General features: G+C 42.4%; 1 protein-coding gene across 1 annotated transcript in view; it reads left to right on the top strand.

The window, feature by feature from the left end:
• Nucleotides 1–25,355, top strand: part of ACBD6 (acyl-CoA binding domain containing 6) — an 81,607-nt gene that overhangs the window by 5,206 nt on the left and 51,046 nt on the right. The window contains exons 2-4 of the mRNA XM_066324740.1: nt 1,849–1,913; nt 2,418–2,514; nt 20,334–20,419. Of these exons, the coding sequence (XP_066180837.1) occupies nt 1,849–1,913; nt 2,418–2,514; nt 20,334–20,419 (248 nt within the window). The remainder of the gene's footprint in view (nt 1–1,848; nt 1,914–2,417; nt 2,515–20,333; nt 20,420–25,355) is intronic.

Below are 25,355 nucleotides of genomic sequence, written 5' to 3'. Positions count from 1 at the left end.
CATGTTTAACTCCCCCTCCTCAGCTGTCAGGCTCAGGTCCCCTTTTATTGTTAAATTCCTCGTTGGTTTCTCCTGCATTGTGAGCCTTGCGGCAAAAAGAGAGGAGCCAAAATCTTGTATTTTATTCTTTCCAACAAAACCACTGCAAGTCTTTTTAATGTACCTTAAAATAGCAAGCAGGGCACAAGTGCACTTTTTTCCCCCTCTTGATGGATGAAATTTAACTACTGTTCCTTGATTTGTATTACTATCAATGTTACTAACAGTCTTCCCCAAAGCTAGAACAGCCTTTGAGTGCCAAATCTCCAGAGAGGAAACTGCTGTCGTGTTTTGATGATGGCAGTAGAAAATTAATATTAAAACAGATTTATTTTTTTTTATCTATCTTGGCCAATTTCTGCAGGTTGGCTGTTGAACTAAAGAATTGCCAAGCAGGCGTTTTCCATACAGATAATGAATTTGCATTTTATTCCCTAGTTTGTTTTGCTTTTTAAAACAAGTGGTCCAATCCACCTCAGAGCACAGAAAAAAACATTTAAACTACATGAATTGTGACTGATTTATAGATCTTAACTGTTGCTAGCCTATTCTCCTATTTCTCCATGAAATGCAATATGTTGTTTTAAAGACCAGCTAAGATGTTCTAATTTGGATGAATTGCTCACTGGGAGACAGTCAGATGTACAGAAAATTAATTTCAGTTACAGTCACTCGTATCTTCTAACACTTTAAATGAAAACATAGTGTGACTAATAAATATCCCTCAGCATGGGCATGCTCTCTTTAAAGCCTGATTAATGCTTCCATCCTCAGCATAAAATCCCCACCCTGTTAAGGTGAAGAGTTGTTAGTTGATTTAAGCACTTCACCTGCCTGAACACTTGAGCATATTTCATAAAATGTTTTGCTGGATGCAGTTTGGTTTTGCTTGGCTAACAAAACATTTCTCCAGAAGCCTTTGCTCCCCTCCAGGGTGTACCTGTGTCCCTTCTCTGGGGACACATCTATGCTGTGTCCCGTCTTAGGGGGACTTGCTGTGGTAGCTGCTGCTGTGGGTCAGCTCTGACTTCTAGCCTTTCACCCATCATCCTTGTGTTTAAAAAAATTCACATGTGGAAAACTGCCTGAATCCCACTGGCACCAAGTCAGTTTTACACTGGCTATGACACCTTTTTTCCATGTATCTATCCCTGGGTTCTGGCTTGTTCCCTTCCTTCCTTGTGTTTTTTAATTTCACCCCCTCCACACACACATTTTAATTTCTGCCTTGCTTCTGACAGATTGGTTGTCTCTGGCACTCAGGCCTTGACTTGTCCCTCATGCAGTGCTTCCTGCAGTCAGGTGCCTCAGGAAAAATTCAGGAGCTGCCTGGCATTCCTTTGCTCCAATTTTGTCCCCTTGCCTTCCAGAGGACCTTGAAAATAATTAAACAAAGTCTGTTTACTTGAGCTTTGTGCGGAAGCAGGTGAATATCAGCTGTAATGAGTAATCATCTGTGTAGAAACCCTAATCAACAGAATTTTTCTTTGTACTGGTGGAGGATGAGGCATTTGGCTGGGTAATAAACATAACATTAGTGAGAAATCACTGGCTGGTTATCCCTGTGGGTATTGCATGCAAAAGAAATGAGCTGCACAACAAAATTGCTTCCCGTGCATCATGCAAAGAAAACCCAGAGATGCAGAGGTGCTAAAGCAGGAGTAACATGGGGTTGATGAAGTCGTTTCCTAAAAAACCCTTTTTTTCTGGCCTTCTGACACGGTTACCCTGAAACCGTCACAACACAGAATTTTCCTTGCAAAAGTCCCCTTTGTTTTGTTCTGACACAAGGAAATTTCTTTTCTTTAGGTGAAACTTGGAACCTGTAACACCCCCAAGCCGAGCTTCTTTGATTTTGAGGGAAAGCAGAAATGGTAAGAGGAAATCCTTGTCATTCCTAGCAATTCTGGCTCTACTTTTTGTTGCATCTTGTCTCATCTATTGACAAATTATGAACCTAGGAGATGTCAGCTCAGAGAGTTGGCACTGAAATGGCTTTAAAGTCTTTTGTTTAATAGGGAAATATTTGCTGCTATGCCTTACACAGATGTGAAATGCCAGGCTCCTGTATTTACTGTCTTCATCCAGAACTGGCGTGCATACAGCAAAGAAGTGAAAATAGCAGCAGTTCTGTGAGCACCAACTGTGTTCCAGTCTGGATCAAGATCCCTTGAAAGATCCTTTCACAACAGAGCTGCACTGACACTGGCCATTCATGGCCTCAGAGAAAAGTTGACCATTTCAAGCTGAATCAATGATGGTTTTGCATGCCTGGAAAGGATTTTGATGAATCTGTTCACTGTGTTCCACTGATGTCACTATAAAAACACCTTGTGCTGTCTCTGAGGGGCTCACTGATGTTTTGCTGTTGCTCTTAGGGAGGCTTGGAAAGCCCTGGGAGATACCAGCCCTCACCAAGCTATGCAGGAGTACATCGCTGCAGTGAAAAAACTTGACCCCAGTTGGAATCCACAGGTAGGAAATGGGGAAATATGGTGTGGAAAACAAACCAGAGTTTGTCTTTGTGAAGCTGACAGTGTTTCAGCTTCTCACAGGCTTTAATTGCTGCATGGCAAACTTCATTTTGAGCAGATTAAAGTCTAAATTCGTTTTTAAAACTCTCCTTTTGTTACGACTGAAGCATCTCTTTGATTCATAATCATCTTCATTACAGTGAGCGCATGCACAGGGTTGGTTTGGCTGTAGTGATCTAATTTATTTTGCTCTTATTGGTTCATGCTGTATTTAGCATGTAAGGATACTTTTTATCCTTTTTTCATCCTTCTCTTTTCAACCAGGATTTAAATGTTGATCAATAGAAAGCAATCTCCATGAAAGTGACATGAACTGAATGATCAATTCTAAAAATGTTTCCTTTTTGTTTCCATGCAGCAAATTACCAAATCTGATTATGATTAGGTACTCCAACATAACAAGTCTGTATCTGCGTGTTATAGGGAGACTGTACAGTCATTTTAATTAATTTGTCTTTCATCTACCAGGTTTATTACTTGATTGAATCCTTAGGGATCCCTCCTGTTTGCAGACTGACTTTGATACAATTTTTAAAGAGAATTGCTCTTTAAAAAAAGTATAGCCTTTGGAAATAGAGTGGACATATTTCACTACACAGTAAAATGCTGAAGGCCTGGTAATTTTTTCACATGGTAGGAAATTTGTTTTTCTGTGCTCCTGTGCTTTGGAAGCAAAATCTTGTGTGGGCACAATCTTACCAATCAAGAATTTGATTTTGAGTTGTCCTCTGATGCTCTTCTTGTGACCTAAGGCTAATTTTTTCTTCTTCACTAGTTCGTGTTTCATGCCATTCATGCCATAGTGTTTTTGCAGCAAAGGAAGGTTGTCATTTAGAAAAAATCCTTTTTTATGCCCTTGGAGAAAATAGTTCTATGTGCTGTGCAGTTAGCCAAAGTTTGCAGCTTGCTGGGTAAATTCTTGTCCAAGCTAAAATTCTCATATAGAAATAAAGTAATTTGTAGAAATCTATGTATAATCCTGAATGAAGTAAGTGTCAAGTGAAACACACGAATATTAATTTAAAAATTCAAACAAAATACCCAGTGCTTTCCTGAACAAATTTTTCAGTGTGGTGACAGGCTTACATTTTTGGGTATTCCCTTCACTTCCTTGCCACAGAGAAACACTGTCAGAGTTCTGAGCTTCAGGTTACAAAACTGTTAGCCAGGAAAGAGAAGTAATATGTTTTTACAAAACAGATAGTTTAAAGAACCCATACAGCACACAAAGAAAGGTTGGCAGCACTGTTCCTCCCCTCTTCCCCTGAGGTAAAGAGGTTACCTTAGCAGAAAATGTAATTTAAAAGTCAGCATTGAAATAAAGGTGGCTTTGCTTTCTTCACAAGGACTCACCTGCCCTTATTACATCATCCTTTTAATTCCACTTTTATAGGGCCAAAATGCTCTCAGGAGTCCTCTCTGATGCATCTCATGCTGCTCTCCTGCTTTTCCTTCTCTCCATCAAATCCACGTTCTGGAGCCACGAGAGGGAGCTCTGTTCTTTAAAATGATGGAGATGCATGTGTCAGGGGATGAAGATAAAATAGCTACTTTAGTCTGCAAATTTCGAATTGCATTTATAGAAAAGAGCTGTGGGTATATTACAGGGTGCTTCATCACTGTCATTGTGTCTCCCTTACATGCTCATCTGCTGAGTTCCTTCAGATTTTTCTTACGTTCCATAGATTGCGAATGAAGTACTCCAAATGCTCAGTTAAAAGCAGTATTAAGTACACGTTACAAATTTGAAAATTTGGGTTTCATATCATTATGAATCATAAATAGTAAATAAACTAAAAAGTGACCAATTTCTTATTGTGTATCCTCGTGAATTTCACTATTTTAAAGCTTTCTCAGTGTTCCCAGCTTACTTTTTCTTCAACCATTCACCTCACCTATTAAAGTTGTTCCTTTGTGTTATTTTAAATCCTCCTCAGTCTCCTGTTTCATTTATTTGCAAAAGTGCTTTATTATCTTGATCCTTTAGTAAAATTTTAAACTTAAAACTGCTTATTTTTTTCATAGGTTCACTTTTTCCTCAGCAGCTGTTCTGCAGCCTTCAGCTGTCAGTGTTTTCGTTAATAAATAGAATAGAACTAAATGCAGTATTTCTTGTGCAGTCCAAAGAGATCCACTTCTTCATTCTTTTTCTCATTTCTCCATTGATTCATTCTTTCATATTGAAGTTTCTTTGTTGGTACACTTCCAATATCAGATTTACCTGCTTTAATTTAGTATCTTTGTTTTGGATGGAAAAAAACCCCAACAAAGTAAAAGAGTTCTGATGCAGTACGACTGCCCTGAATTTGTGTTCAGAAGCAATGAGAACTCTAAACAGCAGCCCAGATCTCACCTGCTGCTTCCTATTCCTGCCCTGACTTTGGAGTACCCACACTTCATTAGAAGACAGCTGAATGTGGAGAGGCAGCAGCATAGCTGTTCTCTGCTCTCTGAAGCTTGTGTGCCATTTTGACAGTATCTGTTTGGCTGTTTCCAACGTGGCTTAGTTTCTTTTTCACCCTTGCTGCCTGCAGGTTGTCTCACAGTCCTGCCTGATCTGCTCTTTCAGGACTTTGTCTAAAATCCGGGATGAAATGATCATACTGCACTTATTTTCAGGAATTTTATGTGCTGGAGAATCTTTAAAATTAACAGGCAGCCTCGAGGATATTTGAGGTGGGGTCCATTGTCTTTACATCCATGAAGCCACAGGAATCTCATGGCTGTGTTTGTCTAGAACTAGTAATCACAATTGCCTTTCAGGTTGTTCTGCACTTCAGCCCTTCTGTGTTGGCATGGTCTTGTTATGTGTTGTGGGTTGTTTTGATCCTTTCCCCAAGAACAGCTGTCATTAGGAGATCAGGAATATTCTTTTCCATGCTGTCTCTATTCTCCTCTTGATGCAGTCTTCCTTCGTCATCTTCTACCTTTAAGCACATCTTTTGTTTCTTGTGAGTCATTCCTTTCAGTCTGAAGTTCCAGGCAGTGGAAAGGTAATTGCTTGGACCAGCTCAGCTCTATTTGCATATTTCAGAGACATCACCTGTCCCTCAAGTCTATTCACTCTTCCTCCAGAACAGAAAATAATTTATGAAGCCATCCTTTTGCATTCTCCGGCCTGAAACAGAAACATTTCATGCCGTCAACACCTCCCACTGCTTGGGTCCTTTACAAAGGAAGATGTGTCCCTGCTCCTTCTCTTCTCCTATGTTCACCTGTCCTTTTCCTGCTTTACTGGCAGCAAATGACAGTTGCCTTTGGTGGCTTTGGCTGGTGTGAGCATGGTGGTGACACTCGCCTGCCCTCCCTGCCTGTCACTGTGTGCGTGTGCCTCTGGCTCTGCATTCCCACTGCCGTAGTGCTGTCCTGTGGGCTCAGGGATTTGGGGACTGTCACCTTCAGAAGGTGGGTGTGGAGCACCTTCATGCAGTCACTTTGTTCCCATGCACATCGCTGTGTAAATTGGGCACTTCAGTACTTGCAGCATTAGAGAGTCGCAGTGGCTGTTTGCAGTCGCCTGCACATTCCGAAATTCTCATTTCTCTCGTGTATGAGATCCCAAATCCCCGCTGGCTTCGAGCATGCAGATTTTTCAAACCCAAAGAAGCAGAAGCAGGCCAGCACTTCTTTTCTTAGCAGCATTGAACACGTCCCTTCCACCAAAAAGCTGTGGCAGGGGCTGTGGGTGGAGGTGTGACACGCCACTGCAGCGGGGTGGCCGGGAGCTGTTATTGATCCGTTCTTGTAACGAGATGGTTATATGGCACGGCTCAAACAATAAAAATAAATAATAAAAAAAGCATCCAGATTTGCTCAGCACATTTAGCCTTCCATTTACTGATTGCAATTTTGGCATCACTCGGTTCTAAATATTTCCTTTTCCTATTTCTTACATTGCGTATTTACCAGTTCCAATCTGAACAGCTTGTCACTACTAACTTCTTCCTCTCCCAAACACTTAGACTCCTCTTCCTATTTGCTTTGAGTGCTGAAACTCACTTAAAGGAGGATTTAAAGATTTTCTATTTACATATCAAAGTTTAAAAAGTTGGCATTTTAATTTGTTTGACTCGGCTTCACCAATAATGCAGTCAGTCAGATTTCTGCTGTGTAATGAGGAAAGTTGGTGATCAGGAATCTGAAGAGCAGAGACTTCTCTCTAAAGGAAAGAGAGCTCCACCTCAAAGAAAACAGGCATTCACCAAACATCATTTTAGGCTTTTAAAGGTGTGAAGTCCCAGTTCTGATGTTTACAGGGGAGAAGGTTGTCTGTGGCTTTTTTAAAGTGCTATTCTGTGCCTTGTTTGTGTAGGGGAGGATTTCATTCTCTGTACTCTGGCCCAAACAGTGAATGGGAGCAAAATCTCTCCTTTGCTGGGTTGGTGTGGGAGCACCAGGTCATGCCAGGAGAGGACCCTTGGGGAACAAAAAGGCTCATGAAACAGAAAAAAAGTTCAGGGTGAATAAAATAGCAAATGCGCAATTGCTGCAGGCTCGGAGCAGTCCAGTAAGCTGGAAAACCTTCGGGAATAAAACAAATGCATTTGTCCACTGGGTGTTTTTGCAGGAAGTACTGCAGGGGGCAATATTTGATAAGGTGGGTGGCCAGGTACCCTGTGCCCAGGGCTGGGCTCCATCCCTTCTGCCTTCTGGTGAATTAACCTTTCTCTGTCACATTTATATGCAATAAGCTAGTTGAAAGTAAAATGTGAGAAAGAGAATTTGCAGTTTGGGGATACAGTGAAAAGCAGGAGAAACAATTCCCAGATTTGCAGAAGAGCTGAGGTTCTATATGTGCTTTAGGCAGGTTGCCCCAGGTGTTAACTGAATTATTTTACCAATTGATTTAAATTGATGAGCCTCTTGGATTTAAGTAAGCTCTCCAAGGCAACTTGGAATCTCTGTAGCGTAGGATCTCCAAGAGAACTGAAAAATTTCTGTAATGACTCAAGTACAAACTCAGTTTCCAATGACATTAAAAAAAAATTTGGAAATCAAAACTTGCATTTTTCTTAAATTTGGATTCATTGCTCAGGTTTGTCCTGTTAATATCATAAACAAGAAGCTTTGATCTCTTGCAGCTTACACGTTTTATGTCTGGTCAACTTCTAAGAATTAGATTAGTGGCTGGTAAATGCAGTTTCAGGCTGAAATCTCCGGGTTTCTTGGTTACTTCTGCAGGCCAGCGGAATTTCTTCTGGAAATTAAGAAAAGCGTTAGAAAAACTGTTGTCTGTAAACAAAACGAGTGCACCCATCGTGTTTTCCTGTTTTGTCTATCAGTCAAACAGATGTCCCCCTTGATAATCTGGCCCAGCAGCCACTGTTTGTGGTTGGGAAAGAGCAGCAGAGTGATGTGGGCAGGATTACAAGGGGGATGGGAAGAGAAGGAAGGGAAAAGACCTCTTTGGGTCTCTCTCTGCCTGTCACCAGCAGCAGTGAGCTCACATACCTGCTTTGTTTGGGGAAATATCTCAATTTATGGCTTGCTGTGCTGCGAGGTCAAAAACTTTGAAGAACAGTGACTTTATTTATTTTGTAATATAAAAGCAATGTAATTGTGTCATGTGAAGTGGGCACTAATGAAATTATGGCTGTGCTCCCCAAAGCTTGCTGTCCTGTGCTAATGCAGCACATTGGGAAGAGGAGCTGTGGAACAGCACTGCAGGGGCTTTGCTCTGCACATTTCTTTGTATGTGGCACTTCATCCTTAGGAGATTTCATATCTCTTTTTGTTTGTTTGTTTGTTTTAACCCAGATGTTGTTGGTAACAATAATAATAATTTCTAACAAAATATGGAGAACAAAGATCGCTGCTCATTCTTTCTTCTTTTTTTTTTTTTTTTTTTTTTTTTTTTTTTTTTTTTTTTTTTTTAAATAAATTTCTGTGGTGACCACATTGGAAGAAGCATATCACTGAAACAATTTGTAGACTCTAATCAAGCTCTTCCCCTTTGAAAACAAAACAGAGCAAAACCAAATCATCAAACCTGTATTTTTTATTATTATATTTTTAGCAGAAATCAAGGCACTAGTAATTAAGATTAAAACAAGAAAATTGATCCACCTCAGGCTCTTGGCTTTGGGGCATGTAAGACTACAGTGTCCTCTGGTTTTAGACAAACTGCTGGGTTGTGTTTTTTTTTGAACCACATTAGGGTATGTAGTAGTTTTGGAGGGTGTTTAGATCCTGAGAAAGTTTAGGTCTTAACACACAGAGGAATTCTTCTGCCCTGCTGCCTTTTGCCAGCTGTATGAGGGACAATCTCTAGCATGCACGTGGAGTTAGTGGAGGATGCAGTTATTTGCTGTGCATGACTCACAAACCTTGCAGTTTGTGTACACTTCACTCTTATTTGTGAGAGTCACCCACCTTATTTTATCCAAGTTGGAAAAAAGGTACTTTGTTATCTGCAGAATTAGACTTTAAGTGCTTTGCTTTTGGAGCATGATTTCAGAACCAATTTTTCTTATTAGCAAGGGGATGTTTTGTAGTTCCTCTTGTGTCAAACTAAAATACCACACGAACAAATACAAACTAAATTTCTCTGTTCTTCTGCAATAAAGGTGGGTAGTGTTGCTTTGCTGTATCTTCTCATAAGGAGTGTGTGCTGATGCTTTAAGTCCTTGATACAGATCCTACTCACAAACAAAGCTGTCCATAGGTGATTTGCTGCCTTTCTGTCCCTGTCTTTGCAAATAACTCACCTGCCAGGCATTGGGGTGCTGTGCTGGTGGGGCTTGTTTGTGGACAAGTTTGATAAATCACAGGCTTTTTTTTTCTCTCCTGCAGCCTTTTATTGTAGAGCACAAAACAAAATGCCAGACCCACGCTGAGATTTTCAGTTGTTTGGAATTGTGGCTCTGGCAAGCTGTGCAGAAGTGAAGAAGTTAAAATGAACAAGCATCTCATAGTGGAAATATAAACAGCTGGAATATGTGTCAGCCTCCCACCCCCTGGGAGTCTGTTGGATTGTTCTCTTTGATTTTACATCTCTGCAGAAATTTATGGTCTCGGCTCCTTTTATTTATGACATTCTGCTCCTCGACCAAGCGATTGATTGAAATACAACAGTGCCAAGCTGCAAGTCTGTATTTCAGAGAGGCTGAAGTTTAGGCAGCAAACCAGCAATGCAGTCGTGGATTGAAGGCTGTATGGAATCCTGTACAGAGGTTGCCCACATTTCTGTGCCCCTAAGCTTCTTCAAAGGAGAGAATTGTCATGACAAGGGTTATGCCTGTTCTCTCTCCCTCCTGTTAACCTGCCTGTTCTTGCTGAAAACATACTGTATGTTAAATGTGCAATCTTACCAGCCCTCCAAGGGAAAACTTTGGCTTGTGGAGATGCTAGTCCTCATTTTTCCAGCTCAGATCCAGCAGTGTCAATGCACTCTGTTGTTAGTGTGCTGTGAGTAGCATAAGACATTCTCTTGGAACTACTTGGATGTAACAGCAGTGGGGTTTGAGAATTCCAACCAAGAAAATGAGGGGAGTCACCATTAGTGATTTTGGTTAAATGTTAATATTTAAACATTTTTCTTTTGAATATATCACTGAATTAACTTTCACCATCTTGCACTGATTACAGAAATAATACAGAACATACTATTTGGGATGTATTCAGAAAAAAAGAATAATTAGAGGTGCAGCTCCGCCTTGCTGAGTGTGCTGCTGCAGCAAAGTGATGTGTGTGGCATCCCAGCATCACAATTCCTGGCTTGCAGGTGGATGAAGACACTGCATGCTAGCCAGATACACCAGAGGCAACTGAAAAAAAAAGAGGAAGTAAATTTATATATATATAATCTCAAACTACTGGTGTACAGTGATGACAAGATCTAACAGAGTGAGGCAAATCACTTTACTGTGTAACTTTCTGTACAGCAGGGAATATTTTGCTTTTCTCTCATCCCTGTAATCATTGTCCAGAAGTAACAGGTTCTGCTGGCTGGCTGCAGTTCTTCTGTGATTCCACAGCTATGGGATTGGAAGCATGGGAGGCAGCTGAGCTCTGGAATCTTAAAACTTCACTTGAGCAATTGCTCTCCTAGCTGAGAAAGCATCTCAGTGTCAGGGAAGGACCTGTTCACCAGATCAGGTGTCAGTTGCTGCAGATCCTTTACTGAAGGTTGGTGCTTCTGTTGCTGAATTGACAGAAAATGGTTAAATACTGATATTTCCAGGGAGGGCCCAAGATCTTGGCTTAAACTGAGATGGCAAGGTTGAATTTGTTGAAATTTCAGACCAGAAGCTGAAATGACTGACACGCAACCAGAGGTGCCCTCTGTCATTTCTGCCCTGAGGTGGCAGTTTCTGGCAAGGCAAGGAAGGTGTTTAAATGCCAAATGCAGATTTCATTTGTTGCAGGTTTTAGCAGCAATGCTGCTCCTCCTCAGCCACAGAAATGTGAATGACGAAAGCATTGAAAAGCTCATTGTTGTGAAGTAGCTGTGTGACGCTGGAAGCAGGAAAGAGCAGTGTTGTGACATGAGAAGTGACTCCACTAGCAATCAAAACCTTTCTGTAGGGTTCATTTCTGTACTGAAAACTCCTCTGGCTAAAACAAATGGGTACATGATGCTTTTGGTAGTGCTACGTGACAGAACTAGGGGCTGGGAAAGCTGCAGGATGGGCTGGCAGAACTGTTGAACCAAGCAGGAAGCTGCCATGGGCAGTTCAGGAGCTTGAGACAGAAAGCAGAGCCTCTGGTGGAACAGGAGGTTTGGAAGGGGAGGAAAAATTTAATAGGAAATTGCAAGGTGAAGTGAGGAGCACCAAGAAGGCAAGATCTGCTTTCTTTGCCCAGTTTTAGCTGGGGTTGGGATTAGGTGACTTTTAAGCTGCTATCCTACCCAAACCATTCTGTGGTTCTGTGATGATTCCTGCTGCCCAGGTCACTTCCTAAGCAGGAGAGAGTCTTCCTGACACCTGTGGATCCCAATATTTTCCCAGAGTGTCCAGAAACATGGAAAAATACTGTCTCTTGGGATGGCCAAGTGAGGTGGTGAGTGAGGGTGGGAGGAGCAGGGACTGAATCCTCTGCTTATGGCACTTGGTGGACATTCCAGAGGGGGGCTTTGACTTGCTTTGCTGCTCCCTTGGGAGCTGTGGTAGCCCCTCCTCAGTCTCCTGCTCCTGTTTTGGCCAGCAACCCACCAGGCTTGACTGCTTTAAATGGGGAAGGGTTCAACCTTTAATTAAAAAAAAAAAAAAAAAAGGCTATTTTTTCAAGTAATTGAAGCTGTCACAAGACTCTCAGCTTGCTGTGTCAGAGGCTCTTAAAAAATTCAGGAACTTGGGTAGAAATTGGAGGTTTATTTTACTGTGGAATATGTAATGTGTTGATGTTTAAGTGTGGAGTTGTAGACATTTACTTGAAAGTATTCAAACACTGGAAGGATCTGTGTGCCCTGCTGCTTCACATGGCAGGGCAAGGGCTGGTTTAAAAGATGGAGTGTGTTAATTAAGAATAGCATATGCTTTTGAGTGGGAGAAACCAACTGTAATTGTTTTGTGTATAACACAAGCTGTAGCATAATTAAGCTGTTTCTTCAGAGAAAATACTGCTTTTTGAGTTAGAAAAAAGTTAAGTGGTTATGTTTATCTTGCTCTTTACAGGAAATATCAAGGAAGTATTGAGTGTAATTACTGGAGATTAAGATTTTGTTTGGATGTTAACTAACACATTGGTTCATGTCATGTAAACGCTATTTGTCTCTTAGATTGGAAAAAGTTTTCCTTTAAAAGCGCAGCTCTTGTCTCCTACTTGGGTCCTTGGACACTGTTGTGTCCAAATTACTCCTAATCTAAGGGAAGGTAGCACTCCTCAAAAGTCTCTGGAGCATCCTGTAGGTACTCTGAACTGAATTAACCAACACAAAGGAAAGGCTCAGGCACAGCCTCAGTGCTCAGCACTAAGGGCTGTCCATAGGCAGCTGCATCCAGATGCTGCATCCCTCTGGCTGAGCCTGCCAAGGGTTGCACTGTACATTTGGAAACCTTGTTCCTGCTTGAGACCAGCAAAGATCTCTTCACTCTTCCATTTCTGTGCCTGCAGACCTCATAAATCCACCCTCTGCCTTCACAACCGAGATGTGCTGTGGGAAACAAATGTCCATGGCACTGGTCTGGCAGCCTCAGAGCTGTTCCTTTTTATCCTTTGTGGAGATGCTGGCCACTGCAGTGATGTCTGGCCCAGTGTCACTACAGAAAGCAGAGGATGGCTGCTGATGTCTTTTATTTATCAAAAGCTGGGGTTGCCTTCAGTTTTCAGGCTTCAGAGCACCCGTTTCATCCTGAGCCACGGAGTTGTTCAGTATTTCCAGCTTGGCTCAGAATGAATTTATTTCTCCTACAAATGTCTCTATAAATCTCTATAAATATCTTGTATTAGATTGACAAAAACCCCCAACAATTACAGTACAGGCTGTGTTTGTGTCTAGTTTGGTCCCCTCTGCTTTGGCATTCAAGTATTTTCATACAGGTGATGGGATGGAAGGGATTGATTGCTCCAGGGCTGACCTGGTTTCCTTCGCTCTGGAAGGGTCCAAACACTTCACCCTTTGGTCTGCAGACATTGGGAATCTGCAAGAGTCCATGAAAAAAATGTGAGGAAAGGAGCCTGTCAGTGGTCTTCTGTTTGCTGCCTCCATGTCTGCTTTTCCTTTTAAAAAAAGTGCTCCACAAACCAAAAACTATGGGAAGCCACTGCTTTAGGGCTTTTTATTGAGCATAATATTTCCTTCCATGCATATGTTAAAATGTGTACAGTGAGTCATGAAATCACAGCTCCTAGCAAGCGTAAGACTTGCTGAAAATTACGTTATGCATTTTACATTTATTTCCCTTCCCCTGACTGTCTTTACTACTAATTTCCAACTGTGATTACGGTGCAGTTATTAATTTAGTCATTATAGTTAAATGAGTAATCTGCAAGGCTTTGCTTTAAATCACAGCACTGTTTAACTATGACATTACTTAGAGAATGTTTTTAATTTTTGACTGTAATCTGGAAAATATTTTCCCTGTCTTAAATTGCATTTTTAAAAGGAAATTCTGTGATGAGACTTAAAAGAACCGGAAAACTTTACGTAGACATTATTGGAATATTAACGAAACTGCCCCTTCGATATTTACAACAAACACAAAAAAAGCCCACTTCAACCCCACGTTATCCTGCAGAGTGTGCTGCCGTTTTTCACGGGCAGTTTGCTCAGATTGTTCAGATCCTCAGTGGGCTCTTGAAAAGGCTCCAGGTGCTGAGTCATGTGCACGCTCGGGCAGAGCTGCTGCGGGGAGCCAAGAAGGATTGTTGGGAGAGGAACATTAAAATAGTCTGTTTATGACAGTCATTAATTGGGCAGCCTTTTGCGAAAGGTGGCTTTGCAGAGGCTGTCCTCAGCCGGGAGAGTTTGTATCTCATTTGGGTGTTCATGTCTTACAGTGGTCAGTAAAGAGTGGTGAGAAATGCTGAGTTCATATCTTAGTCAGGAGGGAAGGATTTGATGAATTTGAACCACGTAAAACGATGCCTAATTTTTTAATTGGTTAAAGATACATTTCCTGTAGTAGCATCACCTCCAAAGGGTTAATATTTGCCTTCGCTCCCGCTGCAGGTACGTGAAGTTCAGCCGAGCTGTAAAGTCAGAAGGATACAGGTGGAAAATACCTTTGGAAAGAGAACATTGTTTGTCCTCATTTCACGCCTCATTAGCCGCACTGCCGGAGGACCCTCCCGCATTGTTCCGGGGTCAGGAGCCTCCCGCGGCGTGGGGGACAAGGGACATCTCCTCCCCATCCCAGGGCTCTCATCTTCGGACCACCTGCGTTTGGGGTGGAGAGCACCCTCCTCCCCGTGGCTCTCCTGGCACTGGCCTTAACTAGCAAAGGAAAAGACGGCAGCAATTATGGCACACGCAATTAACGAGCTTCTAATCTCCAGCCTTGTGTGTAATTGCTGCTGTCAAATACAATTAGTCTCTGCCCAAGTTCCCTTCCCAGGGGGATGGCCAGGCCGTGGCACACAGGGAGAGGAGGGGGGACGAGTGTCTGAAACTTTAGGAGAGTTTACATTTTCTTGTTGTCTCCCTAATAACCCTCACTCCTCAAATAGAGAAATGTTAATCCAGAGCATTAGGGGAACATGGTGGCCAGCAGAGCAGGTCCGCTCTTGTGTCTGAAGTGTCTTCTGTAAATGTCTCTCCTGAGACTATACCACCTTAATTACAATTCAATCAGCATATGTCAGGGATTTACTGGTACCTTCTTGTGAGCTTGACAGGGTTCCAGCACACCACGTGTCTGCCAGAATAACCGACGGGAGTTGCTACACCTCCCAGGTGTAGTTTGGGGAGCTGAGACGTGGGCCAAGGTTTCTCCTACCCCTGCCAAGCAGATCTCTGTGAGCATCCAGCGACTGCAGCTCCTCTGGGCTTGGTGGCTCAGGACCCTTGGTTGCACTTCAGAGCCCTGCAGCGCTTAGAAAGGCCATGGCAGATTTCGGTGGCTGCTGAAGGCTGCCACATTCCTGCCAAGGAGAGTGTTTTACCTGTCTGCTGCTGTGTGTGCACCTTGCAGACAGGTACAGGGCAAGGTGATTGTGTCTCTGTCTCCAGGGCTGGGTTCTATGCCTGGCCATGCAGGAAAGCCAGGGAATGTACCAGGCTGACACCTGCACTGGAGGAACAGGTGAGCTGGGGGAAGGTGAATTGTGCAGCACAAATGCAGACTGGAATCTGCACTAGGCATTTGCTGCTGTGGAAACGCTTGAGAAGCTTTGGCTGGAGTCATTTTGTTAGAAGTATTCCTTGTCTGCATCCCACAGAGCTGGATACAGCTGCTATTATGACTTAAGTGGTATCAGGCTCAGAAGAAGAGGAAAATAATACAATAAGTAGTGCAAACTTCTTCTCTGTGGTTTGGTGGTTCAGGTGTGAGATCCTGATGCATCACTCGTTCAAATTGTCACACTTTTCTGTTTTCAAGGTGCATGGTGATGAAAAATCTTAGTCTTGACCATTTTAAGGCATTAGCCAGGGGAGCTTTGAAGATAAGTATTTTGATGAGATGAACCTTTTCTTGCTGATGGCTTTCTCTTCTTCTTAAATATGTATTTTTGAGAAGTTATTTAAAAGTTTTGGGTGTGGAGAAAAGTCAGAGCGAGATGTGAAGGAATTGGGGGGATGATAGATATGCAGTGCAGCACAGCCACGTGCCTTGTCAAATAGCTATTGCTGTGTTTGCTGGGTGTCTGGGCATGCAAAACCAACCAGGAGAGTTCTCGTGTTGCTCAGGATAAAACTGGGATGCCCTACGTTTAACCCATGCCCAGGATCTAGCTCTTCTGTTAACTTGAAATTAGGATCTTCCATTTTTTTAAAGGCTTTACTGAAAATTATGCTGTTCCTGCTGTTTTGTAATATTTCTATAGGGCTTCTCTGTACCTTCCTTCTGTCAGAATTAGGAGTCCCTTGCCCTGTATGTAAATAGCTGTGTCCCATTCCAGCCCAGCTAATCACTGAGAGTGAAGTCATTTGCATCTCTGTGACTACTTCTGGCTCTTGAGCCTGAAGTGGGTCATTGGGAGGACCCATGAATTTGCCATCTTGTTATATCTGTTGTAGTCTGTTTTGTGTAGACTGGAACAAAGCTTGGGTGTGGAAATGAAAAAGAACCATCCCTGTCCTGTCTTCAGAGACAGAGCAAGAAAGTGATCCACCAAACCAACCCCCATCAGGAAACTACTGCTCCTCCTTTTAAATGGTAATTTTCATCCCACTCCCCAAAAATGCTGAAGGAGAAATGGATCTTGTTGTGATCGTGGGAGAGTTTTGTGACACAACCCTCACAAAGAAAATGTTTGTCTCTAATCGTTTTGCATTTCCATAATGCTTAGTATGATAAAACCATCTTCTCTTTCTCCTTTATTTTTCAATCATGATTAGGCTTTAATGTTGTTAAAGCTTATAAGTGAGTTTGAGCCACTGTCTTGTTGAAGAGAAGATGGAGCTGAAATTTTCAGTGAGGCATTGGACAGGGTTTTTAATGTGTCTGTCATTATATGTTAACCTCTGAACTGGGACACGACGTCTGTTTTATGGCTGACAACAATTTAAAAGTATACATCTTGACATGGTGGATAAAGGAAGAAGGGGGAGTGGGGAAGAAAAAAAGAATTAATGATGTTAGCAAATATTAGTCCCTGTATTTCCATTTTGTTCCGAAAGTGGTTGTCAGGCTTTGAGGCTGCCTGGAGCAGCATTGCCAGTGACAGCCAGCTGGGATGCCATTGTCCCTTGGATCAAACTGGGCTGGTATTGACAAATCCAGTGCACTGAGGCAGGGACAAGGATGCTCCACTGTCTGTTCCTGGAGGAGTGTGGCTTTTCTCCTGGCATTCCTGGTGACATTTGAGAAGGATAGTTCTGGGCTTAGTGGAGTTCCCTGCGCCAGTCCCTGAGCCCAGCTGGAGTCCGGGGAATTGCAGATGTCTCTTCAGGAGTACGTTTGCTGCATACTGAAGTCCAGATTTGCCCGTGATTTATGCCGGTTTTGGCCAGCCAGACCCGCCCACCAAAGTTAACTGTCACAGGAGCAGCGACTTCGACATCAGCCTTAATTGTACACCAGCCACAAAGCATCAGTGGGCAAGGGGAAAATGTGAAAATTTTCACTGTTTAAGGCATGTCTTATGCTTCTCTATCATCTTTCCTCCCCTTTCTTACATGCCACTGCCAGTGCTTTGGCATGTGGGTGCAATCCTCCGCTGTCACAAATTCCTCTTTATTCCCCACAGTGTTTAACTGGCACTTTAAGAGCACTATCTTGTCTTTATGGAGTCCACAGCAATTTTGCCTTTCCTACAGCACCTCTCTTGCATGATCCAAGTGCTGTAGATGCTACTGCTGTCATCTCCCTTGTGTTCAGGGTCCAAATTATGGAAGCTCTGGATCATCCTGTTCCTTGCTAGTTAAGCTGTGCATCTGCAGTGCTTCTGGACAGTGCTGCCAGCAGTGAAAGAAATTGAGCTGGCTTAATTGAGAACCACATAGTTAATTATTAGTGCCTTTTTAACGGAGGACAGATAGGAAATTTGCAGTGTCAGTTTTTAATTTCATTGTGGTTTGCAGGGTAATGTGACTTTAAACTCATGAGTCATTATCTGCATATAGGTAGCCCTAAAAGCCCTCTTTTGCTATAAAAATGTCAAGAGATTTAAGAAGAAAAAAGGCATCTATGTGTTACTGATCCATTCAGCCAGGACGAACAACAAATAAAAACACCAGTTGCTGTCAGTCCTGTCAGTAGCTGTGACGTGATTTGGAGGGAACTGCTGCTTCGTGGCCCACTTTTTGTGTCCCTGAGTTTGGAACATCGTGCTCAGATATTGCGTGGAAGTTCCGGCAGGCTGGGCAGCGAGGATTTTGGAAGTGATGAGCTCATGGATAGGCAGGTTGTCAAAGGCACCTGGAAAGAAACCAGTTTGTATCTGCATTGAAAGAAAGCAGTTTGTATCTGTGCTGCAGCAGAGTTAACTTCTTTGGCAAGCCTGGAGTCATTCCCCGTTGAAAATACAGTTGAGGATGAATGGTGGAGCCTTGTCTCTGCCTTCATGGTTAAATATTGAGAAAACAGAATATTTTCCTGGGCCTTCTTCATAAACTTCTTTTGCATATCAAGGACTGTGATAGAATAAGCTTGCTTCAACATTCATAAACTGAATATTGAATTATTTATTTCTGTGTGAAAGAGATGAGATAAAAGCTACTTGGACAAAGTAACTTGTATATGGATTAAAAGCCAGAGAAGTTTTTCCCTGAGTGTTTTTGGGAAAGCTTTTATCACTAAGTTTCCTGATGACCTTATGTGTACTCAATCAACATGATTAATCTTTGGTAGAAATGCATTTGTTGTGCAGAGAAGGTGAACTTAATCCTAGAAATCTTCTTTTTTAACAATTTCTGCCTCTAGAAAGATTAAATGTATTTTTTCAAATGTTTTTTTTTTCTGACTTGAGAAAAAAGCAACAACCAAGAACTACAGTGGGAAGAGATAAAAGAATATAGATTAAAAGTTTTTTTGGGTTTCTGACACTGATTGAATGCCCATCATGGCTCAGTATCACACAGGATAGACTCATTGTGAGTATAGCTTCATTGTATAGGAGTTACTCTTCTGTGCACTTTCAGGTGATCTGAAATTAATTTTATTTTATTAGTGGAATCGAAGTAATTGATGGACAGTAAGGTTCCCTGCTAAATAAATTTTTAAGAGGGGCACTGCACTGTGCAGACTCTGAAGCCCTTTCCCTTGAAGAAAGGAGAATTTCATGTCACCCTCTACTCTAAATTAGAGAGAGGCTACTTGCCATGGAATAGTCTTCAAAGCCAATTTCCTTTCCATGTCTTCTTATAAAGAAGTATGTCTGTGATGTCGACAAACCTAATGTTACGGCTTTGGACTGGTGCAGGAGAACTGAAAGGTGGAACTGATTGGCTCAAGCTGGGCAGAATGTAAAAGTAAATGTATTAGAGGGAACTAGTACATTGATTTGAAACAAAACCAACCTGAGGAGCAGGAAAAAAGACAAATACAAGTATGTTTTATTAAAAAAAATAGTCCACATCTTTCTAGGTAGAATTCTGATGGGACAGCAATGCTTTTAGCTGTAATGAAGCTGATGAGAGGGATGAAGCACCTCTTCTATGTGGAAAGGCTGGGAGAATTGGGATTGTACAGCCTGGGCAAGATAAGGCGTCAGAATGATCCAATTGTGGCTGGCCAGTACCTGAAGGGAATCTACAGGAAAGATGCCGAAAGACTATTTGCAATAGCTGGAGTGACAGAACAAGGGGGAATTACTTCAAATTGAAAGAGAGTAGGTTTAGATTAAATATCAGAAAAGAATTCTCCCCTGTGAGGGGGAGGAAGCTCTGGCACAGGTTGCCCAGAAAAGCTGTGGCTGCCCCATTCCTGGGAGTGTTGCACAGAGCTTGGAGCACCCTGCTCTAGTAGAAGGTGTCCCTGCTCATGACAGGAGAGTGAAACTGGATGGTTTTTAAGGTTCCTTCCAACCCGAATCATTCCAGGTTTCTGTGATTCTGTGTATTGCAGCTACAGAGAAGCTGTAAGAGGCTGGGACTTTGCTCCTGATCTGTTTCTCACTAGGTGTGACACTCTGCCTTCACAGAAAGCCTCAGACCTGTCCACTGGCAGCAGCAAGTTGCAATTAATGGGCTGGTTCTGTAAAGAATTACTGCTGCAAATTCCAAACCGGTTTTGGCTGCTTATCTGAAAACCAAAATACTTAATGCAGTGGAAGAGTTGGGGTTTGTGGTTCCCTGCACCCCCTAATTGGGTCAGGCTTTCAGACAGCAGGCACTTACCCCTGCTGAAAGTCTGGCATCAACGTAAAGTCAGGCAATTGAAGATCCCAGGCCGCAGGATGGTTTTCTGAAAAGGTAGGCCTGGGGCTCCATATCGATCAATCATTATTCTAATTGTTCATTTCTATTATGGTGGGAATCATTCAGAATCCTAGAGTTCTTGGGAGTAAATCATTTGGAAATGCTGCCCATTATAAAATTTAATTTTAGATCTATATTAAATAGATTTATAAAGGCGAGCTTTGCAATCTAGTAACAGAATATTATGCTGCCTCACAGAGGCTCAGCTTTTGGGTCCTGAAGGGCCAGGACTGGGAATGAGAGTTGGGAATATGGTGGCAGCCAGGATGCTGGACTAATCTTTCTTTTTCTTTCAGACAACAGAGAAGAGGGGAAAGGAGAGCAAAACTGGTTTTGGAGGCCCAGTCATCAGCTCATTATATCAAGAAGAAGAAATAATCAGGTGATTATCTGTGCTGGAATTCAGTTTAAAGCAGTGTTTTTCTAATGTCATTTTGTTAAGCTTTTTTTTTTTTTTTTTTTTTTTTTTTTTTTTTAAAGTATTGCACAAGTGTGGTGGCAGCTACAACAGGATAATAAATGACAGGAAAGAACTTTTCAGGTCCATAATCATTTAAATCAATATCTGCCTGTATCATTGCCAGGTAGTAACCTTTCCCTAGTGCAAGATGTGGGGGAAGGGCAAGGCTTCCCATTTTTCAGTTATATGACTTTAAAAAAAGGCAATATTGGATATTTTTAATAGAAAGCTATTCAGACACTACCTTTTTCAAATAGTTATTTCTTTACCAATACATTCATTAAGGACTGTTCAGTGAGGGTTTTAGTGTTGGACAATGTTTGCCTTCAGGGACAGTTTGTGCCTTATATCAAATTAATTTTTTTCCAGGCTCTGCAGCTAGAAAAGCCAGCTCTGCATTTACTGAACTAGAGTGGCTGCTACTTAAAACTGTCAAGGTGCAAGTAGTAAGTGACATGAGCTACTGAATAAGGACACCTGGATGTTTTTTGTCTTATTTTTTGCTGTTCCAGGCTACTAATTATGGGTGTAATATTAAACTCCAGTACCTAATTGTTTTTGTAGAAGAAATTTTAGAATACTGTATTGTATTTTTAGTCAAAATGAACAGGCAGAGAAGACTAAATTTTTGACAGTGTTTCCTGACATGTAGTCACCCATTTACATGTGTATGATACCATTTTTTAACTAATGTCTTGCATTTTTTTACATCCAGGAAAAGTAAACACTGATTCCTTCACATTCCTGCACTCTCCAGCAGAGAACTTACCTAAAGAGTTTAAACTCTAGCACAGCATTTCTTTGACTTGTTGTCACAAACCAAGGAACAGCAATCTTGATCAGGTGGCTCCAAATCCTTTACAAAGAGCTCAGGTAGAAATGAAGGCAGCTGTTGTAAGCAGTTAGGGTGGCAGTTGTGTGCTTGGCAGTAATGCAGGCATTTCCCTGGGGACTGCAATCCACTTTAGAGTGGAGTACTTGGCCAGGAATAGCTTCCTGCCCTTGCATGAAGAGCCAACACTTCTTTGACTTGCCCTGGCCCTCCAGCAGAGGTGGTCAGGTGTGACCTTGGCTTAACATACTGTTTGAGGAATGACACTTCTGCTGGTCATCAGCTCCTTTTTTGTCCCTGCTCCATCAGTGCAGGTCTCAGCCAACATCCTTGATCTCACAGTTTGACTTTGTGGTTTAAATCCTGTTCAAGCTCTCCTTTTAAGGGTGGAGCATATCCCTACAGTGCTGTCAGAGTCTTGGTTATTTCAAGTGCTGCCTTTGCCCTTTCTTGGGTTTGAAATACAGCATAATGTACAGAAAAACAGAGTTTTCTCTGGTTCATTTGACCAGCCTAAATATTTTCACGTGTTTTTTTATTTCCAAGAGTACAGCTGCAAATACTTTTTTTCTAAACGCACCATGAGGAACATAGGCACTGTTTGTTTGGCACAGCACAGCTGTCCTTAGAGATGAGGCTGTAGGCAGGTGTAGTCTCCTGCACAGCTGGAATAGGGTGATTCTGCTGGAATTTGTTGAATAAAGTGTCCTGACTCTGCTGGCAGAGTGGAAACTCATGAAGTCTGTCAGCACAATTTGACTCCCAGGCATCAATGTCTTCCTTGCAAGAAAGGAGTGAGCAAATGTCACCATCATCTACTCACAGAGTTGTACAGCTTCACATTTCCTGGCTCTTTTGTCTACTACTGCTCATTTTCTTCCTGGAACAGGGAATAAACATGCACATATAGGCACATCACTGGTATGATAATTCCACTAATAAAAGCATAGCCTTAAACAGCAAAATTGCTCTGGTACCAAACCTGCAAGCAGATAAACCAAAGAGAGAGTGGCTCTAAACATTAGGTTTGGTGTCCAAGTTTATCTAGAGCAAGTACTGGTTCCATAGCTGTACCTATGAGAAGGGTCACTTTTGTGAAGCTGTGAGTGATTACTTACAAAAACATATGCCTAGCATTCAGTAATACTTCATAAAACAGAATGTTATCATGAAAAAATAAGGCATTTTCTGTAGAGGAAGAACATGAAAAATTTTAAGGGGAAAGAAAACTGATTAGCTTGAGCCTGGATAAGCTTTTACATATGGATGGTTCTGGGTATATCCTGTGCTGTCTGTTAGGTGTGTATGTGTGTGCTGCCTCAAAACCTGCTGAGAAAAGAAAGTTTGATGCAGACCCTTTCATTGACTCAGTTGTCCATGGTGTGTCTTTTGAAGCTTTGCAACAAGGTTGCAAAAATTTGAACAGAAATCAAACCACTTCAGTTTGTTTGCCAGTACTGTTGATAGCGTAAGTATTTTCTTGTTGCAGGATCACTAAAGCAGCCCAGAATAAGTAAGAAAAAACCCTTATTTTGTGTACTAAAAGCTAAACCAAAAAAAAGCTCGAGTCTTTATCAGGCCTGAATCTTGACAGATTGCTGGAAGCAATTTCTCAGCAGGTATTGCTCTGCCAAACACAGCCTACCGTGTGCCCTTTAGGATTCTGCTGATCCAAAGGCAGGAAAAGGCTGCTGATTTATCTGGAGCCACAACCTCACTTGGCACCAGGAGAATGACCAGAATGCAGGTGTGGAGTTTTGAAGGGTCACCTAAGCAGGTTTTATTCTTTACCAGAACCTTTAGATTACTTTATCAAACCATTATAGCCCTCCAAGCCACTGCTGTGTGTATGAAGAGGAGAGGTTTTGTTTTAAATAGAATAAACCCCTAGTTTGCCATCAGCAGTAGTTAGCAACAAAGCAGCAGTGCCACTGATTTAAACTAAAATTGTGCCTAAATAGTGCTTGCATTCCTTTTGTCGAATGAAATGCTTGGGGCTTAGGATGCAGATCTGTAAATGATGGACAGAGTGAAGTTACCATACCCTGCCCTAAAGAGTATCAGCAATAGGAGGAACTCGGGTTGTGCTAGGGTCATTTCTTTTCCTTATCACTAATTATCTCAAATGTTTCTAATTGAGAACAAGATAGAAAAACCATCAGTTGGGGCTCACAGTACATTGCTCTGATTCCAAATAAATTCAAGAGCATCCACAGAAACAGGTTATACCGATCTAATTAAATCAATTTAGAAAGAGATTCTGTTAAATCAGTGCAATTTGTGTGTTCATAGATCAGCCCTCAAATCAGGAGAAGGTCTCTTGAGCTAATGAGGCGTAGCAGTTATTTACTTTGGGGTACTGGGCACCGGTCATCAATTAGGAGTCATTAATAAACCCTGGCAATAAAGAGCTCGAGTACCCCCAATGAGTAATGGGGAGCAGTTGCAGGATGTATTAGCATAGTGCTCTGCCTCTGGGTTTCTCTGCAAATCAGTTCTCTCTCCTCAGGCATTGCATAAAACTCCTGTGTGCTGGTGACTGATGATGGGACTCGGAGGTTCCCTTGGAAGGAAAAATTTAGAAGTTATCAGTGATTTCAGGCTGGGTATAGTGGTGGTTTGGGGGTTTTTTTGTTGTTGTTTTTTTTACTGCTACATAAAGCTTTATGTCCGTTTTCTGGTCTTACTACCAGAACAAAGCAGTAGTAGTGGAGCTCTTTCATGATCAAAGCACTACATAATTGGAGTTTCACAAACCTGGGAAATGACCAGTGATCTGAGGTTGATGGATGTGTTACCAGTATAAATCTCATCCAAGACACAATCTGAGACATATGCCAAAAACACCATTGCCTTGGAAATGGAGCTTTGTTTCTCAGAATTTCTTTAAAGCTGGGGCAAGGAGTAGGCAGTTTGTAACTGTTTTCAGGAAACAAATACAGTGATTTGGCAGGTGCGGAATGAGAAATATCATTGCCAAATGTCCGTGTGCCTTTCCACTTCCACTGGAGGAGCCCTCCTGCACTCTGCCATGAGCTGCTTCCTCAGGGCCTTGGCATGCCAGGATGGGAATGACATCTGCCAGTCAGCACAGAGGCCTCTCTGAGCTGTTTTACACTTCTACCCTCCAGAGGAAGGCTGAAGAAACCCTTTTCTGGTCAAAACTACCACCTTTCTCCAAACATTTGGGAGCAACCCTGATCATGAGCGGGGCAACATTTTGGATGTGGGTGCAGAGCAGGCACCCCTGGCGTGCAGGACGTGCCTGATGCCGTGCAATCCATCAGAATTGTATTAATCCCACTAACGCAGCCGCCATCTGGTCCCGCTGCCGGGCCGGCTCGTGCGAGCCCCCGTGATGGATGGCCCTGGGAATTGATTAGTTGTTGTGTGAGACAAATGAACTGTTTTGGCAGAAAATACCAGAGGTCGCTGCATGTGGTCAGGCACAAAGGCTGCTGAATTTTAAAGAGCTGCTTCCAGCATCCATTGCAAGGATGCTGCTTTAGAGCAGCGATGGCTTTTGGGATGAGCCCAGTGCTCGGGAGCGCAGTTGGGGTTTTGTTGTCTCCCTTCAGCCCTACTTTTGGGAACACCAGCACTGGAAATGAATGTAAGGCTGCAGAGATGTGCGGCATCCGTGTCGGGAATTACGGACCGGTGTTGTGCGTGTGGGTGGCTGCGCTACAGATGTGTCACTCACGTAAGTGCTGGGCTGTGCAATCCCTGTGGAAGAGCTTTCCTGGTTCTGTGGAGACCAGGAGCCCACGGTGTGCTCAAGCAAAACACCTGCAGGGACTTTGGGTTTTTCAGGTCGGTGTTGCTTATAAAGGGGTGCTCTCACGGTGATGTTCAGTGGATCAATGTTTTGACTTCAAGATGATTGCCAAGTTTATTGCGTCCCCCTTTTTACTGTCCCCGGAGCAGTGGCCTCTGGGGCTTTGCTTTGTTGTGCAAAGGGCTCAGGCCTGCTTTTCCTTTGGAGAGCACATCCTTCTGTGGTGGCTCCCACGCCACACCACCTCC

This window comes from Sylvia atricapilla, chromosome 9 (assembly GCF_009819655.1).
Source record: "Sylvia atricapilla isolate bSylAtr1 chromosome 9, bSylAtr1.pri, whole genome shotgun sequence".
NCBI lineage: Eukaryota > Metazoa > Chordata > Aves > Passeriformes > Sylviidae > Sylvia > Sylvia atricapilla.
This window is presented reverse-complemented; position numbering and strand designations above follow the sequence as displayed.